This window comes from Felis catus, chromosome E1, assembly GCF_018350175.1.
Source record: "Felis catus isolate Fca126 chromosome E1, F.catus_Fca126_mat1.0, whole genome shotgun sequence".
In the NCBI taxonomy this organism is placed as follows: domain Eukaryota; kingdom Metazoa; phylum Chordata; class Mammalia; order Carnivora; family Felidae; genus Felis; species Felis catus.
This window is the reverse complement of record NC_058381.1, coordinates 53,925,776-53,942,765: the sequence shown is the minus strand read 5'-3', so window position 1 is coordinate 53,942,765 and position 16,990 is coordinate 53,925,776. Positions and strand designations below refer to the sequence as shown.

General features: G+C 50.8%; 3 protein-coding genes across 23 annotated transcripts in view; 2 read left to right on the top strand and 1 right to left on the bottom strand.

Moving 5' to 3' along the window:
- FAM104A (family with sequence similarity 104 member A) overlaps positions 1 to 5,131 on the top strand; it is a 17,570-nt gene extending 12,439 nt beyond the window's left edge. For 5 of the 6 annotated variants that reach the window (XM_003997116.6, XM_019818191.3, XM_045045260.1 and 2 more), the window contains 2 exons: positions 1,019 to 1,081; positions 2,720 to 5,131. In XM_003997116.6, the coding sequence (XP_003997165.1) occupies positions 1,019 to 1,081; positions 2,720 to 2,950 (294 nt within the window). In that variant the 3' untranslated portion in view covers positions 2,951 to 5,131. The remainder of the gene's footprint in view (positions 1 to 1,018; positions 1,082 to 2,719) is intronic. The other variant, XM_003997115.6, reaches the window with a different exon arrangement.
- COG1 (component of oligomeric golgi complex 1) lies at positions 3,972 to 16,990 on the bottom strand. 5 transcript variants are annotated; one of them, XM_019818181.3, is made up of 15 exons: positions 16,641 to 16,990; positions 13,990 to 14,082; positions 13,533 to 13,777; positions 13,201 to 13,382; positions 12,885 to 13,055; positions 10,905 to 11,061; positions 10,149 to 10,359; positions 8,990 to 9,781; positions 8,293 to 8,439; positions 7,686 to 7,841; positions 6,522 to 6,649; positions 5,961 to 6,069; positions 5,400 to 5,509; positions 5,241 to 5,319; positions 3,972 to 4,161 (listed from the first exon to the last, which is right to left on the bottom strand). In XM_019818181.3, the coding sequence occupies exons 1-15, from the start codon at positions 16,953 to 16,955 to the stop codon at positions 4,024 to 4,026; spliced, it is 3,033 nt and encodes a 1,010-aa protein (XP_019673740.2). In that variant the 5' UTR covers positions 16,956 to 16,990; the 3' UTR covers positions 3,972 to 4,023. The 5 variants fall into 5 exon arrangements, 4 of the variants coding, with proteins under 4 accessions (XP_019673740.2, XP_019673739.2, XP_003997163.2 ...); XM_019818180.3 differs by having other exon boundaries at positions 7,680 to 7,841; positions 16,641 to 16,989; XR_006589947.1 differs by having other exon boundaries at positions 5,961 to 6,083; positions 7,680 to 7,841.
- Positions 14,344 to 16,990, top strand: part of SLC39A11 (solute carrier family 39 member 11) — a 428,457-nt gene continuing 425,810 nt past the window's right edge. For 2 of the 12 annotated variants that reach the window (XM_045045248.1, XR_006589953.1), the window contains exon 1: positions 14,344 to 16,546. In XM_045045248.1, the coding sequence (XP_044901183.1) occupies positions 16,453 to 16,546 (94 nt within the window). In that variant the 5' untranslated portion in view covers positions 14,344 to 16,452. The remainder of the gene's footprint in view (positions 16,547 to 16,990) is intronic. The other 10 variants (XM_019818186.3, XM_019818185.3, XM_045045244.1 and 7 more) reach the window with 9 other exon arrangements.

Below are 16,990 nucleotides of genomic sequence, written 5' to 3'. Positions count from 1 at the left end.
TCAAGGCTCGCCCGTGCTCTTTCCATTCCACAGACACACACTGAGCACGGTATTTGCCAGCTTGGATGTCTCCTTCATTTCCTCCTTCCATCTCCCTTTGGGCTGTGACACACATTACCTTTCGTTTACATTGCCGCAGTTCTCCTGGGACCTGCTTTCCTGCTTGATGCAGAATCCTCACTGCTGAGGGTAGATCTGGGCAGAATTAGGTGCAGACCTCAGGGCACTGGATCCGCCAGCCATAACCTCTCATGGATGTTTTGTCTGACCGACTGCGCCCGCAGTGGCCCAGCCCCACCACACTATTAGCTTTGCTCCCCGAACACTCCTTCCTTCTCACTTTGCTCCTACTGTGCTCCCAGTTCGTCACAGCTTGCTTACTAAAACTCTTCCTCCACCTTCCCGGCCCACTTCAGACACCGTTCATTTCAACGAGCCTTTCCTAATTCTTCACCTGCTGCAGGGTTCCCGTTGCCACAGGAGCACGACAGTAGGATCACTATCAGCAGCTGTGGGTGGTTTTCACTTTTTAGTATTACAAACAAGGCCAGGCCAGACATTTGTGTACCTGTCTTTATAAAGTTGGTATAAACCAGGGGCACCTGGTGGCTCAGTCGGTTAATCGTCCAACCTTGGCTCGGGTCATGATCTCACAGTTCGTGGGTTCAAGCCCCTGCGTCGGGCTCTGTGCTGACAGCTCAGAGCCTGGAGCCTGCTTCGGATTCTCTGTCTCCCTCTCTCTGTCTACCCCTCCCTTGCTCATGCTCTCTCTCTCAAAAATAAACATAAAAAAATAAAGTTGGTATAAACCATGTCTTTACGCAAGAGTTTTAAAAGGGACTAGAAATCACAGGTATGTTTGTCTCCCTCACCCTTTTTCAGTATCTTATGTGACCCATTTTAAAGAGCTTTTACTTTTTTGCAGAATAGTGTCACCTTTGCTATTATAGTGTGAAATAAAATGAGATGGAAACTTGACTTACTACAAACTGATTCTAGTTCTTGCCTTAATTTTCAGACAGTACCTGTAACGAAAAACAGTAAAGAAAACAGACTAAGAGGAAACAAAGTGTTCTGCGCGGTGGGTTTCTTATCTAGTGTAGTAACTGACTTGTTAAAGAGCCATGGCCTTACCAGGTGCAGGAGAGCCGCACGTGTGGGCTGCTCCACTCTAGATTAGGAGGGGCCCCTTAATGTAAGAAAACAATTTTTGGTTTTGAATCGTATTTGACTTCTTAAGTCTTTTAAGTAAATTTAACCAGTGCTGTAGCTAACCGTACCATCTGACTCCATTCAGTCCATTTTATAATGCTTTCATGTTTGTGTTTTTTTGTAGACAGATAGCTTGTCTTTTACTATCTGTCGGCAGTGGGATATGTGACCTGTTAAATAGCTCAAGATGACTTCTGGACCATGATGATTCTTGCTTTAAGTGTTATTAATAATGGATATCTTTCATGGACGTTGCATTCTCTGCTGTTCTCAGATATGTTTATGTACCTACTGTTAGGTGTAACTTTTGATCAAAAATGGATAAACTAGTCTAATTTTGAAAATCACTTTTCAGGTTCTGTCTGGAGACATTATTGAAATATTTATTTTTATAATGAAAATACACAATAACCACATTGCAAGAATGTGATAGTAAAGGGTAGGAAAAAAATAAGCAACTTCAGTCCCTCCATCCTAATATAACTACCATGGCCAGTTTTTCTCTAGTCTTTTTTTCTGAGGTGCAGATTTTACACAGCTGTATGCAGACTTTTCAAAACCAAGGACTTTGTGGAAGGGAGCAGGAGTTAGATGTATCAAACGACTAAGTTAAGAAAAAGCATACACTAGATCATTATTAGAACTCTTTCTCCTGCATCGATTCTTTTTAGTACAGTATCGTATTGAGTTGTGAATGGAAGAAGGGTACTGCTAGTCATTTATTTGAAATGCAGTAAATTGTCAAATATCAGAATTCTGAAATGGATTCTTACCATTGACTTCCCTTTTGAGAACCCTAGCTCTTAGGGATCTCTGACTAGCTTCTTCAAGACAAGTAAGACATCAAGTCATGTTCGCTACCTTAAAAATTAGGCACGCTTGTGCATGCTTGTGCACGTTTGCCCACACACATCTGGAGCTGCAGAAATGCTACTGTAACTTAGAAGAAGTATGTTGTAGTCTTTCAGGATGTGTGTTCTGCATCCAGGGGATACCATTTTGTGTCCATGAGATGATAACCACGAAATTGTCCCAGATTTTTTGAGACTCGTGCCCAGAAGCCATTTTATTTGTTAATGACGTCTGTCCCCTGTACCAGTGATTGATACTTTGCCTTGGAAGCTGAACACTTCCTCGTTTGATGATTGGACATTATCGGAATGAACGATAAAATTCGCAGGTAGAGAAGATGTGTAAAGGCACTCGGGTGTAGTGGAGAGGGTTTGCGGTCAGAGGCCTGCACTTGAATCCTGGACCCTGCCGCTTCTGGGAATGTGATGGGGATCTTGGCCCCACTCAGCCTCCCGTGGTGGTCGTGAGGATAGAACGAAGTCTCCTAGGTGACTGTGCTTTGTGAAGCTCTAAAGCCTGCGGTCTGTTTTGATGCTGGCGCTCCTCAAAGCAGATGGCAAGAATACTCTCAAATAGGGTGTTGGGAATGAAACCACGGTGAAGTTCCGAAGAAACAAAACAGCCTAACGGAGCTCCCGTTTCTTTTTCCTCCCAGTCTTCGAGCAGCGATAGCGGCGGCAGCAGCAGCAGCAGCATCAACAGCCCAGACAGGGCAAGCGGGCCGGAGAGCAGCTTGAACCACGTGGGCGCCGGGTCCGGCCCTAACACCCCTCAGCCTGTTCCTGAGCAGTCTGCACTGTGCCAAGGCCCTTACTTCCGCATCAACCAGACCCTGAAGGAGGCCCACTTCCACAGCCTACAGCACCGGGGACGGCCTCCGACATGATGTGCCGGCGGTTTCTTGCCTTCTGTGAAGGGACAGCGCTGTGCAGATTTGATATTTCAACTTACGATGTTTTAAAAAATTGCACAAAAATATGCCTGTTGGCTTTTCAGTCTATATTTGAAAGAGCAGGTTAACAGGCAGTTGTTTACTTGTGGTTTTGCTGCACTATTGCAATTTCAAAGGGGCTTCGAAGCAATTTTTTATAGGATTCTTTTGAGGGTGGGTATCACATCCATGTCGAGGTAACGGTATGAGGAAATCTCATCTGCGTGTTGAATCCATAGTTTGTCCAGTTCAGATTGGTTTCCAAATCTGTCAATTAGAAATTCTACTTCATGTAAAAAGGCCTTTTAACAATGCGGGATCTTCAATTTTTTAAATTCAATAAATCAGCAAAGAGTATCTAGTTTCCATGAAAAAAACCTAAGTTTTTTTTTCCAAAATTTAGAAAGCTTGATTCAGTCTTGCACTGAAATTAACTGCCATACTACCTCTTAGTATGTAGACATCCTGTTGAAAGTACGCTGTCCTTTCTAACAGGAGAACAATCAGATCCAAGTTAGACCGAGGAAGGGAAGCACCCTTGCTGATAACCATCTTCTCTCTTTGTTATATATTTGTATTTCCAGAGAGAATCTCTTTCAGACTTGTGTACCCAGATAACTTCTGCTACCGTTACTCCTCCAAAGCCTGCATCTCAGACTTAGTAGAAAACACTGCACAGATCTGACAGTCGAGAAGTACATAACGAATGACCTTTGTCTTACTCACAGACTTGTTCTGCCAGCAGCTTCTGTGATCTCACTGGGAGTCCGCCTTGGGGGTCAAGAATTCAGGCGCTGCTGAACGCTGACCAAGTGTAGGCTCTCTGAACTGCTGTCTGAAGTCACAAGTATGAAACTGTCGGACAAGGATTCACTTTATGCTTAAAGGAAACCCCCAACAGTAATTTGGGGGCCACATTCCACCGCTGAAACTGGAAAGACTGGTGTGGCTTAGAAATAAATGAGCAGAGGCACCGTTAGAAGAAGTGATGTAGTATTTATTTAGAGAGGGATGGCTATGTTCCCATGTTATTTAGTCATACTAGAGAGCCAGCCTAGCTTGAATAACGAAGGCGTAGACGCGTCTTCTTCCTCACTGACCAGCTGTCTGAACAAGGAGCCAGGGTGCGTCGGGTCACCTGCTCGGGAGAGTGCCGGGGGGCCAACCTGCCACGCATGTAGAGGAAAGTGCCTTAGAGTCTACCCAGACCCTCCTGCCTGTTCACCCCCCGCCACTGCACTCGGAGTCCACACAGCACACACGAGCAGATCTGAGAAGCACGGAGAGCTCTAGGAAGGGGCCTTTGCTCTTTGTCAAGATTGGCAAAGGCCGTCGGGGACAAAATGCGATTCTATTATGTGACACAACTAACGCTTCCAGGTGAGAACTCTCCTGGGGAAAGGGTAAACATATGTACCTCCTTTCCCTGGTCGGTTCCTCTCCTACGGACAGGACTTACGGTCAGTTACTTGAAGAGACATTCCGAGTTCGGGGGGGAAGTTCTGGCACAGGCCCATGCTCGTGGAGGGGATGGTCTGTGCAGGAACTCGTTCTCTTCACTACCATCTCCCACATTTGACAACCAGATGTTTGATGAGAATCTGGGTCTTAATGGGTTTGATGGCGGGGAAGATGGAAAGGATACGTTGCTAATATTTTGTCTCACAAGAAAGCAAACACAACTAAATGCTGAAAGAAGACAAGCTGTTTGGGCTCAAACGCGTGTACACAACACAACTCAGAAATACCCAGGAGGACTCTTGCGGGCTTAATGGATGGCAGTCAACTGAAACAAAACGCGCATTAACAAGAAAATGTCAAACTCAGAGCAAATTCCCTTTAATTTCCCACCCAACTGAAAGAAATGGAAGAGGAAACCACCACCAGAACAGAATGTTTTTTTCCCCCAAACAAGTACAGTCATCATGCTGGGTTAGCAGTTAACTCTCTCACCCTACAAGAAATAATCTCCATCCTGTCCTGCCTCTTTTTTACAGTCTTGGCAGTCTGAGAGAACGTTCCTATTATGAGGCTACTTGACAGTGTAAATGGGCATCTTTTAAAACTTCTATCAGCTCGAGCTAGTGAAACCTTGTACTTCTCTATTGCGCCGCCATTAAAAGCAGCATTAGTGCATTTTGTCATTCGGTTCTTTATCGGTTATTTAAGGGGGAGCTAATTGGGTGGTTTGGTGGGAGGTGGGGACAGGATCAACAGGGGTGGACCCCTCACTCTGTGCACTAACCTGGGTTTTTGTTTCGATGCTTCTGCTGGTTGATTTGGCCTTTCGGGTACTTGTCATGCTCAGTGGAAGAAGTCCGAACCTCCAAGACAAGGTGAAGGAATTTCAGGGGCATGAACAGGAAGCTTCGGGGCCCGGCTAAAACATCTTTAGAACCATTACCTGATCTGACTCGATGCCAGAGGCAGTATGTTATGGGGTTCTTGGGAGTTGAACGTGTTGCTCCTGGGCGTGAACTGATTCTCTGTACCAGTGACCAATCCAAACAGAACCTGACAGACGAGAAATGGAGCGCAGTAACACGCCGGGCTTTTTACTGTCCAGTTGAAAAGAGAAAAACCCCTGGCTAGTAATCAAGCTCTACTTTGTTTCCGTCCAGCCTTTTGGGGAACGTTCTTTTGAGTGTTAATGCTTCAAAATTACCTTTTTCACTGCTCACGGGTCAGAACCTTAGAGTCACATGGCTCTTTTACTTCATTCTCTTCCTGAGGCCTTGACCTTCATAAAACCTTAATAATCCTTATCTGCGCCTCCAGGGGTCAGACCGTGGTTGCCTCAGCAGTGGTTTTATCTAATCCTCTTTCGGCCCTTATAACTAAACTGTGCGGTTTGGGTCCCGCCCCCCTCCCAGCACCACCTCCAGGGTATTAAGTGCAGAGGCAGGTTTGCGTGGTAACTGAGCCCGCGCGCTTTCACACCGAGCACGTTTCTCACATGACTTACAGAGGTTCGCTGCGCCAGCCGCGTGAGGTTGCTGTTGAGGTGTGGTGTGAAGACATCCAGGTCAAACGGGTCAATGAGTGTTTCCAGGGAGTCGGCCACTTTCTCAATTCTGAAAAAAGGATTCTGATTTCCTTTACCCAGTTTTCTAGCTCGGAAACCCCCCTTAGGGCGATTCGATGCTAAAGAGACCCCGTATTTGGACGTAGTCGTAACTGCTGGCTCGGGACCACCTGTCACTGCCCGTGGTACTTGAAGTGATCCCAAGAGCTTCCACCTGCTAAGATGTCTGAAGTCCATTCCTTCCTCACATTGTTAGGGTCAGCGCCACAGGCTCAAATTCTGCCCAAGAGCTGGTTGGCTGACTCAGAGGAGAGGAATGAGATTCCACCTACCACACTTGACCATGGCATTTACCCAGCAGGTGGCTATTCTTTATCTAGCTGGTAATATGAGCACTTCCTGTTTAAAACAAATACAACCGATGCATGACGAGAGGCTGCCTCTTGGGGGCTTTCTGGAACGGGCTGTGTGCACTTGGGAGAGCCCGTGGCGGGAGCCTACCTGGAGTCCTGCTTGCTGCGGCCACTCTTCACCTCCTCACCCCTGGCTGTCAGAATGATGCTGAGATAGCGCAGATCATAAAGCAGCTGCAGGGCCCGATTCTGGGTCATGGGGAACGCACCTTCTTTCTGTAAGTGAATATCCCACCCCCAGCTGTTAAGGGAGACTTGTGATATGAGCCAAATAAACAGCTTCATGCTTTGAGTTACAGCTTATTCCAGAAGCAGCCGCTTTTATATTCATGAGGGCAGTTCAGTCTCACAACACCAACAAAAAGAACAGGTTATGTTTGAAAGTTTGTCTTAAACCAAACTAAAAACCTTAAAGGCCTTGGGGGCTGTAGACTGCCCTTTAAAAGGGGGAAAAGCTCCTTGTGTGAAGGAGAGGCATTCTGAGGCAGCTCAGGAGAGGAGACTTCGCTGAATTCTTCCCCAAATCAGGAGGTGGTCCTGTCTTTAAAAAAATTTTTTTTTAATCTTTATTTTTGAGAGAGAGAGAGAGACAGAGTGTGAGCAGGGGAGGCTCAGAGAGAGAGGGAGACGCAGAAGCAGGCTTCAGGCTCCAAGTTGTCAGCACAGAGCCCGATGTGGGGCGCGAACTCATGAACCCAGTGAGATCATGACCTGAGCTGAAGTCAGATGCTTAACTGACTGAGCCACCCAGGCGCCCCGGTGGTCCTGTCTTTAAAATGTCACTAATGAAACCGGGACATCAACCAAGGGCAGAGCGCTCCAGAGAAGGGGAGGGTGGGTGGAGGGCTGGGACACAGGAGCTCCCGGAAGCCGGTACCTCCGTGTGCCACATGCTGCGCTGGGCACAGTCCCCCTCCACCCCTCCCAAGCAGCTCTCTGAGTGACCGCACCTGACTCCGGAGAAACGGAGAAAGTGTCACAATTTGCCCAAAGCCGCAGCATGTACTTGGCAGTGCTGGGGTCGGAAACCAGGCCTTTTTTCTTTCCCACTGAACTGCCTTCTAGTGAACACCTGCTTGATCCTCGAGAAGGGGTGTGATGAACTCATGGCGCGGGAAGCCGCTACTGATTAGACAGCCTGTGCTGAGTGTAAACGCTTGGAATCCTTGATGGGAACTGCCCAAGCCCCAGAAAAAGCTAAGGTGTTTATTTCTGTTTTTAGCGGGGAAAAAATTCAAACACCAACCTTCACCTGTTTTTCTTCTGAAAGTTTCTCATAGGCAGCCACCACCTGGACCATACAGCTTTTCAGCATCTCCTGCAGGGTCACTTTTGGCAAAGCGTGGCCTCCAACACGGTTAATTTCCTGGCAGAGGCTAAACAGGAAGGACTGGACATACCAGGATGGCTAAAAGAACAAAGGAACGTCGAGTCACCAAGTTGCGCCAGTTGGTAAAAGTGGCTCCGTTTATCCCCACTAGGCTCATGTGCCGGGACCTTGACCCTCCAGTCAGCCCCTCACAGCAGGCCCGGCAACAGATGCAAGTGACAATCGCTGCCATCCCCACGGTGGCCGGGGGCTTGGCCCGGCAGGTGGCACTGTGCTTTACGCTGTTTTCACTTCAGGGTAAACAGCCATCTAATGAGCAGAGCCCGGGACACACAAGGAAAGGATCGTTAACTGACTGACTCCTCGGCCCTCGGTCCACTCTACCCCCATGACGGAAGTTATAAATACCACTTCCGGCTCTTCCTCAGAAGCCGTGTGCCGACTGATTTTCTCGTCTTTTCCCTCTCCGCAGAGTGGGCTGTTTGGCCCTGTCCAGGCCACAGGTGCTCCAATGGGGGCACCCGCTAACCTGTGTAGGGAGTCGGATTGTGGACATGATGCAGCTGCCAGACTCCGCTTCCTCCTGGATTTCTAGTTCATCCCAGCTGGTGGCTGTGGCCAGGATGGAGCCGGCATCGTCTAGAAGTAACGACCGGGTGAATCCGTGAGCCAAAACCTGGTAATGAAAGGCAAATGTCCAATAGGCCCCTTAGCTCCTCCACAGAGCGTTTCAAGCCACCAGGGTAATCTTGAGACCAGCTTCTGCTGCTTAGATCATGTGTGCCCTGCTGAGTGGAAACGTCACTCTTGGGCTGATTCCGTGTGGCGGTAATGGGAGTTTTGTTGTAACTACCCTGCAGATGTCAGCGGCCACCCCTTAAGATGCCAGTGGGGACCCCAGAGAACATGATACTCAGGTTGAAGAGCAGGAAATACAGACCCTTGCCCCGAGAGGTCTTTCTTTTATTCTTATCAGGGGGCAGGAGAAAAAGCCGGTGTTTCTGTCTCTAAAACCTAGGCTAAAAAATGTGAACGGAGAAACGTGTACGCGAGAGCCATCTCACTATCGCAGAGAAGTAAAAGTAACTGCGTGAAATAAGAATCATTATTCCCTTACTGCGGAAAGCCCTCGCCGAGGCTGGCCAGCCTGGAACGTGACAGAAGGGAGGCAAACGGGGGGTCGCCGCCGAGCACGGGAAGAACCCGCCGACGGGTCGGTCACTCACCTTCACAACCGCCGAGCTCCACACGCGGTAACCCATCACGCTCTGCCGCAGGAGGAGCTCCTTGACTTCCTGCCACTTGGCCTGCGAAGGAAGTACTTCCCGAGTGGTCCCCTTTCCCTGCTTTTTCAGAGCCTTAGGGTCCCTTGCTGGTTTCTCAGAGTTCCTGGACTTCCCCAAGACGCACTGCTTCAGATGGGGACACAGCTCTCCCAGCGACTGGCAGAGTCTGGCCATGAAAAGGACCGCGTGCAGCTGGACACTGTCGAGGGCATCCCGCTGCCCCTGCACCACCTGCTCCGAGCCGTGCAGCTCTGCCCGGATGCAGGCCGTGATGCGCTCGATGCACGCCACGGACTGCGCCTGCAGCAGCTCCAGCACGGTGCCGGCATCCGCGTACCTGTCAAAGGCACAGCTCTTGGCTTGCACGGGGGAGACGTCCTTGGGCGGTGACGCGTCCGCAGAGGGAAGGTAGGCCAGGAGGTCGTCCAGCTGAACCTGCAGTTTGGCATCCAGGGCAGAGCAGAAGTCCTGGACGCAGGGGCTAACCGCCTGCGCCTTCATGGAGAGCCCGCTGCCGGCGCGCGGCCCCCGGTGCGCCACGCTGACCCAGGCAGCATCGGGAGGCAGGTCCTGGGGACTCTCGGACCAGAGGAAGAGAGACATGTTGCGCTCCAAGTGGATGTGCTTACTCGGAGTGGAGCTGCTGGTGCTGCTCTCGAGCTCCTGCAGGGCGGAAATGAGGAGCTCCTTGCAGCCGGTAGAGATGGAGTCAAAGCCTTCTCTTGTCAGGGTCTGAAAGAGAGCGAGAGGAGCGAGCGTTCCAGTCGTGACCCGTCAGGACATCTCAAAGCCACGGCACCAGCTGGCACGCCGTCCTCGCGCTCCGCACGTCCTCCGGCACGCTCAGAGAGCTCACGTGGTGTCGGCAGAGAACGGGGTCGTTGCTGACGGCCCCGGACACATTCCCGACCCCCCGACAGAGGCCGCGTCTCTTTCTGTACCACGGTCTAGATCTCTGCTCATTTCTATGGTTCGTTACCCAGAAGAGCCACCCCTGAGTCAGTCAGCAGACAGAGGACAGACTCAGGGAGTGACAGAAGTGACAGTCAAAAGGTCACACTAGGACGGGCCGGAAGACAGCCGGACCGAGTGATCTCACCTGTAACCGGTCAAGGAACAGCTGCCGCATCAAATCCTCCCAGAACAGGAGTGGCTTCTCCAGAAGCCGCTGACATATCACATCCCAGCTGTGGTTGGTGGACTCGTTGGTAAGTAATTCCCACATGGCATCCCGGATCCCTGCGAGCCCTCTTATGCTCTTCACGTAAAAAAGCAGGTTGGTGATCCCATTTTTAATGTCTTCATTACACCTGCAACAAAGTCATTTTTCTTGGGCTTTATTAGCTTCGTGGTTTTCACACCTTTCTTAAGAAAAAGAGCAGGACTCCAAGGGAAAACCTCTTACTTGGGTCCCAATATATAAACGTATATGTATCTCAGAGTATTTATCAATATGCACTAAAGACAGCGTTTCTGGCTAGTCTGGGGGATGGGGCCCACCCTTGCCTCCCCGAGGTATCTACCTGGAAGGACGTCTACGGGCCACTAGAATGGCTTCAAAAACCGCTGCACTAAGTAAAAGCTTAGGAGTGGCAGAACTCTTGCAATCCTGTAGGTAATATTTTGGAAGGTGAACTCCTTTTTGGTTCTCCTACAGCGGGGGCTGACCACCCCCCCGAACCCCCCGAGGGCAGTGACAGGTGGCAGGGTGAGTGACTGGCATGACCCAGCGGGCGGCACGCAGAGCATCACCTAGAAGATCCGGCTTTCCCCTCATTCCTCCGTGGCCTCACCGGCCCCTCTTGTGGCTACGTGAGTGGGTCCTGCCAGCCTCGGGAAAGTCCTGGCTACTTACATGTGGATCCATTTCCGCAGCGTGTCTTTCAGGTACTCCTGGCTGATGGGCTGTGCCAAGGTTCGGAGAGCCGGCTGGAACTGGACAACGGATGCCGGCAGGTGTCTGGACCAGCTGCACAGTTTCACCTCCTCTTGCAGAACACCGGCGCCCTTCCCTAAGAGAAGGCCAAGTGACAGGTAATCGGGGCCATCCTTTGGAAGGCATATTACAACCTGGACCCAGAAGGAATTTCCAAAAATCATCTCGCCTTCCTCTGGCCAGGTCAGGCCGCACCCCTGAAACAGGGGGGAAAGGGAAGTACAGAATAGACGTTCTCAGGGAGCTGGCAGCTTCCCGCCAATATGGACACCATATTGGTTGAGAAGGTGAAAGGCAGGGAGGAAAGGTGCGGGGTGAGGCAGGGGGAAGGAGCAGTACTGGAGTGCCCTCCACGTCCTACAGGCAGAACTTACGTTGTCACAAAATAAAAGGCGATCATTTCCCTTTCCTCACCATCCTCCGACCAACCTGGAAGAGCTAAGAACTGAAGACCACTCATCTTGATGAGTGGCTTGTAGCTCCTTAGAGGTGACCTTTCAAGAAGGACACCAGCATCCGCGGGGCAACTCTGGGAGGCAAACACCCTCCGGAGCTGGAAACACAGGGGTCCTTCTGAGGTCCCTTGTACTTGTTCTCCAAAGCCTTGACAAATCAGCCCATAGGCACCTCTCATGGGAGGGGAAAGGATGAAATGGAAGCACCTAGAGGGAAGCCAAGGCATAAGGAAGTGGCACCGTAGCTGGAAGAGACTACATAATACACGTTTCTCTGAAAATGACCAGATGGCTGTCCCCACTTTCTACTTGTTTCCCTTCTACCTTTGGCCGTGTCTCCTCTGCCTGACCTCTGAGTTCTGGAGTCCCCTGAGGCACAGTCCTCTGTCATCCTCTTCCTGTGATGATGTCACCTATCCCCAAGGCCTCAGCCACAGGCACAGATGTGTGTCTCTGGCCAGACCTTTTACTGCTCTGTTCTGGACCTGTAGCCGCCTGCCCAGTGCACACTCCCATTCCAAGGGCTCAACGGTCTCCAAAGCAGTATTTTCAAGAGTGAGCTCATCATCAGCCCTTTCAGACCAGCTCCCTTTCTAATAGACTCGGACACCTCCTTCCCACACCCTCCACAGCCAATCTACCAAATCCCCTGCTAAACAGACGTCCAAGTTGTCCAACTAGCCCCCATCGTCTGCCACTTAGGTCATGATGACAGCCTCCCAAGTGAGCTCTCCACATCCACTCCAGACCCCATGAAGAGCCACTGCCACATAAAAGCCAAATGAGTTTAGTCCCAATTAGGATAAATGCTATCAAATAAAAGCACAGGACGTATGGGGACATATAACAGAAGGATGTACAAGCCTGGAAGGTCTTAGAAGGCTCTCCACTGTTCTCTGGATAAGGTCCAAACTCCCTAGCCTGGTCCACGCAGCTCTGCATTATCTGGTCACATCTGACAGACTGGCCACATCTCTTCCCATGCTGCTCTTGACCCCACCCCAAACCCTTAGCCTCACCTGCTTGCGTTTAGTCCCTCAAATATCCTAACATCTTCCTTGCCTCAGGACCTTTGCACATCCCATCCCCTTTGCCTGGAACTCTCTTCCTTGCCTCCCTCATTTGACTAACTCTTACTGAGCTTTCAGATTTTAGTTTAAATACCATTCTCCAAGGAAAGCATCATTGGTGAAGTCCCTCCCAAGTCAACTTGCGCTTGGCCTTTATGACAGTGGCCAATGTGGATATCAAACAGATGTGTGTGTATTTGTGAGTTCGGTATCTGCCTCTACCGCTAGACTGTGACCTCCACGAAGGTAGGGTCCGCATTGGTCCCACGTGCTGCCGTATCCCCAGCGCTCGGCACCGCAGCAGGCAGACGGTAGACGCTCAGTAGACAACAGGTGAGTGACCAGAAAATGAGAAAGGCTGGCCAAAAGCTCACCGGTCGGATGCTGGCCCGTGATGGTCTCTAGAGTTGAGAAGAGCAAGCCGCATGGCAGGGACGGATCTGGCAGCTGGCCTTCTGGTAAAGTGTAGAAAAGAGCATGAGCCTGGTTCAAAGTGGTGGCCAGCAGCTCCACTAACGAGCAGACCTGAGTCTTGATGCCAGTACCTACGAAAAGAAACCACCCTCCTGTAAACAAGTTCCTGTGGTCAAATGGGAAACAGGGAACACCCCAGATGCTTCGGTCTCCCTGAGCTCGTGCGTCTCTACTCCGTTGTTTAAGGACCACGTTTTGGAAAGAAGCCAAACCTACTGTGGTGCGGCTGGTTGAGGAGTTTCTGAATAGCTGCCTTTCTGGCCAACAGGAAGTCTGCTAGGGCCTGGCGAGGAGAACTCTCTTCTAAGAGCATTATCGAGCACAGGGCCTCGGCTACAGCCTGGTCAGACACGGCCTGGCATTTGAGCAGCAGCTTGCTTTCATGCAGAATAGTTGACCTAGAAAGACGATGACAGAGGTCAACGGGGAATTTTTTCCATCTTGGGAAGAAGAACCTTGGTACATCAGGAGAGAAGACCTATTCCACGACCCGGTAGTGGTGGCGTGTGGCCGTGCCCAGAGCCGGTCGCCATGCCGGGTCCACTTACCGGAAGTGGCTGGCCGCTGCGACCTGCCGGATGAGTATCGGGAATCGCAAGAGGACGGGGCTGTATCGGGAGCCAGAAGAATCCAGCTGGAGCAGGCTGTGGAGGTGGCAGCAGAGCAGGTACAGCTGTGTGGCATGGAGGTACTGAGAGGCCTCCATGGAGCTCCAGATCTTCTCAGGAATTTCCAAGAGTAGCTTGATCTGGGCAGCCATGCTGTAGAACTTCTCCTGGGATGGCTGCTGGGGCTGCAGAGAAAGGCACGGAAACCACGTCAGAAGAACAAACAGGTGCACGGTCAGCGTTTGGCAGGCTTGGGGGGAAGCGCGGGGGTATCGTAGGGCACAAGCTTTTGTTAAGGCTGATGCCGCTCGGCGAGGCATCAGAGTCTGGGGCAGAGAATCAGCAGAGACAGGAGTCCTGTCCAGCCGCACTGGCTTTTCCTCCCGGTTGGGGGCACCTTTGCGCGGTCTCTTGGAGAGGTGGACTTGATCTGGTCCTCGTCTCGCAGTCTAGTGATCAGCGAGCCTCCAGATGTCTCCACGGCAGAGCCCTGCAAACCACCATTCGAGTGGGCTTTCTTCTTCCCTTTGCTGATGTTCCGCCTTCCCCCATTTGCTCCTGCTTCTCTGAGTGCTCAATAGACTTCTCTGCCAGCTGTTCTTTTTTTTTCTTTTTTTTTTTAATGTTTATTATTTTTGAGAGAGGGAAAGACAGAGACCAAGCAGGGAAGGGGCAGAGAGAGAGGGAGGCACAGAATCGGAAGCAGGCTCCAGGCTCTGAGCTGTCAGCACAGAGCTCGATGAGGGGCTCGAACTCACAGACCACGAGACCATGAACTGAGCCGCAGTCGGCCGCCCAACCGACTGAGCCACCCAGGCGCCCCTCTGCCGGCTGTTCTTTACCGCCCCTCCGCGTGGCACAGTCCTCACGCCTCTGCCCACCTCAGTCCACGATCCTACTCCAGGACTCTGTGCCCTGAAGCATCACCTCTAAGCAGACCACCACTATCGCGTCTTTTTCAGCCCTCACCACTCTCCTGCGTCCCAGGGACGCCTCTTCTGCTGCCTGCCTGCTAAGTGTCACTGCCATTCCGTAATGAGTATGTCCAAGGCGAAATTCACTGCCCTCCCCAAAATCTCAGTCATCTGACCTCCAAACATATCTCAGCACACCACCACTCTGCTCCTACGTTCCCAGGAGATTCATGTCCTTCCGGTGGTTCTGCTGAGGTCTCCACTACTAGGTTCCAGGATTCTAATGCAGGTCCTTATCGTCTCCCACTCATTAATCCAAAAACATTTCGCTCATGCTGCGTTCATTCTCTACCGCCTCCGATCTATCCTTTACCTTTGCCTTCAGATTAATCTCCTTCAAAGGGAGAGCCTTCTAAAAGGCTCCTCGCTGTTTAGTAACTTGGCCTGGTTGTCAAAGATTTCCTGTCCTTCCAAGTACCTTCTTCCAGGGACCCTTCAATCCGTTGGTTCTACTGTGGCGGGGAGGGGAGTGATTTCATCCTCTCAGGAAATATCTGGAAACATTTTCGATTTTCAGAAAGGAGAAGAGGGGTGCTACTGGTGTCCAGTGGGTCAAGGCCAGGGATGCTTATAAATATCCCACAATGCACAGGACAGTCTCTAAAACAAAGAATGATCCAGCCCCAAATGTCAGCAGCACCAAGGTTGAGAACCCCTGCTTTAATCAAATTGATTACCGATTTTTAATTGTCTTTTCATACTCCAGATCCATATTCCAAATCTCATCCATCACAATGGCCCCTCCTTACTGAGAAAGACTCAACCCTGAAGTGACTTCCTTCGGAAATATTATGGTAAATGTTAGTAATTATTTTGGAATCAATCACACATTATCCTAAAATGTTTTCTATTGCTACTCTGAAGTATTTACATTTTTCTCATCAACTTTCCATGGACTTAATTCCTTGACTAGATTGGAAGCTCCATCAGAGCAGGAATGGCGGGGTAGGGGCAGGATTCTGTTTCTTTGTGCCTTCAACACAGAGGGCACACAAATATTTGTGAGTCTAAGAATAAATCAGAAATAATAACTGTAAAAAATATATTTCTAAGGTCAGGCACGGTACAAGTTACCTTTTAATAAACCTGAAGCATAACTCCGTTATAGGAAAGGCTGGCCACTAAAAGGAGGCATATATAAATGAACAGAGGAGAGGGATGAGGTTTCTCATTTCAAAAATTAGCAAAATATTTCTAATCTTCTATGGTTCCGTTGCGTGAGCCCTGGCTACTGACTTGGATTTTTCAAACAGGGTGTATTAAAAAGTTCCAAACTGGAGCTAAATTGTAGTTTTGCAACTTGTTCTAACATGTTGCTCTAAGGTTCCTTCTCCCCACGTTGTTAAGAACAAATTCCATGTTTACTCTTCTGACCCACCCTACCCCTTCAACTTTGTCATCCTTAAGTCAACATTCTTTAGGAACACAAAATGCTGCTCCGATATTAGGATGAATTTAGGGCTGAATCCTTCCACATCAGGCCTAATCATTAGCATTTTGGGGGGAAAACACTTGGGTAACTTGATTAGAATAACCTCAGCTCCCTAAAATGAAAATGTTCCACTACTGAAAGATGAGAGCCTGATGGCTGGTACTGTCTGCACCAACTCCAACAAAGGGTAGAATAGGTGTTTGGGATCATGGAACTTATTCTTGGGAATGCGGTGGGCTCAAGACCGGGATGAGGAACGACATAAGGGGAAGGGACCAACGTAAGGGAGAGATGTGTTCTAAGAATAACGTCAGGAAACATTATACAGGGATGAGCTGAACTGTCGAGCGAGAGACCCTGGCGTTTCATCTAAAGCTGGAAGGGAGAGCCCAGCGAACCCACGAGGGAGGTGAGAGAATCTGGGCCCGGAAGTCAGGGAAGGTTCCTGAGCGGAATGACGGATCAGCAGCCAGCGCAGGCAGGACAGCCGTGTTCCCCCCACCAGGAAGGGAGTCCAGAAATGCTGCTGCAGGCTCTTCCCTCGGCAGGTGAGGCTCGCGCGGGGGGGCGGGGACTGGCCCGTGGCCGCCCGAGGGCTGGGGGCGGGTCCGCGGGGGGCGGGACCGAGGGTGCGGGGCTGACCTGCGGGTCCCGCGGCGGCAGGGGGGCGGCCGAGCCGGCTTCGCGGAGACGGGCGCAGTACTGGTCGGTGGCCTTCACGGCGTCCACCAGTCCCTCGGCGCAGCGGCGCATCTGGCCGATGGTGTCGGCCGCCTCGATCAGGTCGCGGTACCGCTCTCCCACCATTTGCCGCAGCTCCTCTTTCTTGTGCTCGATCTCGGCCCGAACCTGGCGCTCCAGCCCGCGGATCTCCTCCGCTCCATGTGTCTCGAAGAGCGCCGCGGGGTCGCGCAGATCCAGCCGCTTCAGCGCGGGAGAGGTGGCCGCGGCCGCCATGATAGACGGGTCAGTCGGCCGACGGGTCACTTCCG

What these genes read in the sequence shown, in the direction of transcription:
- COG1 (XM_019818180.3), bottom strand. Translation starts at nt 16,955, where the DNA reads ATGGCGGCCGCGGCCACCTCTCCCGCGCTGAAGCGGCTGGATCTGCGC. An exon ending in TGCCGCCGCGGGACCCGCAG is followed by an intron (nt 14,083 to 16,640) that starts GTCAGCCCCGCA and finishes GGTGGTTTGCAG; the next exon opens with GGCTCTGCCGTGGAGACATC. An exon ending in CACGGGCCAGCATCCGACCG is followed by an intron (nt 11,062 to 12,884) that starts GTGAGCTTTTGG and finishes GCCTTCTCTTAG; the next exon opens with GGAAGGGCGCCGGTGTTCTG.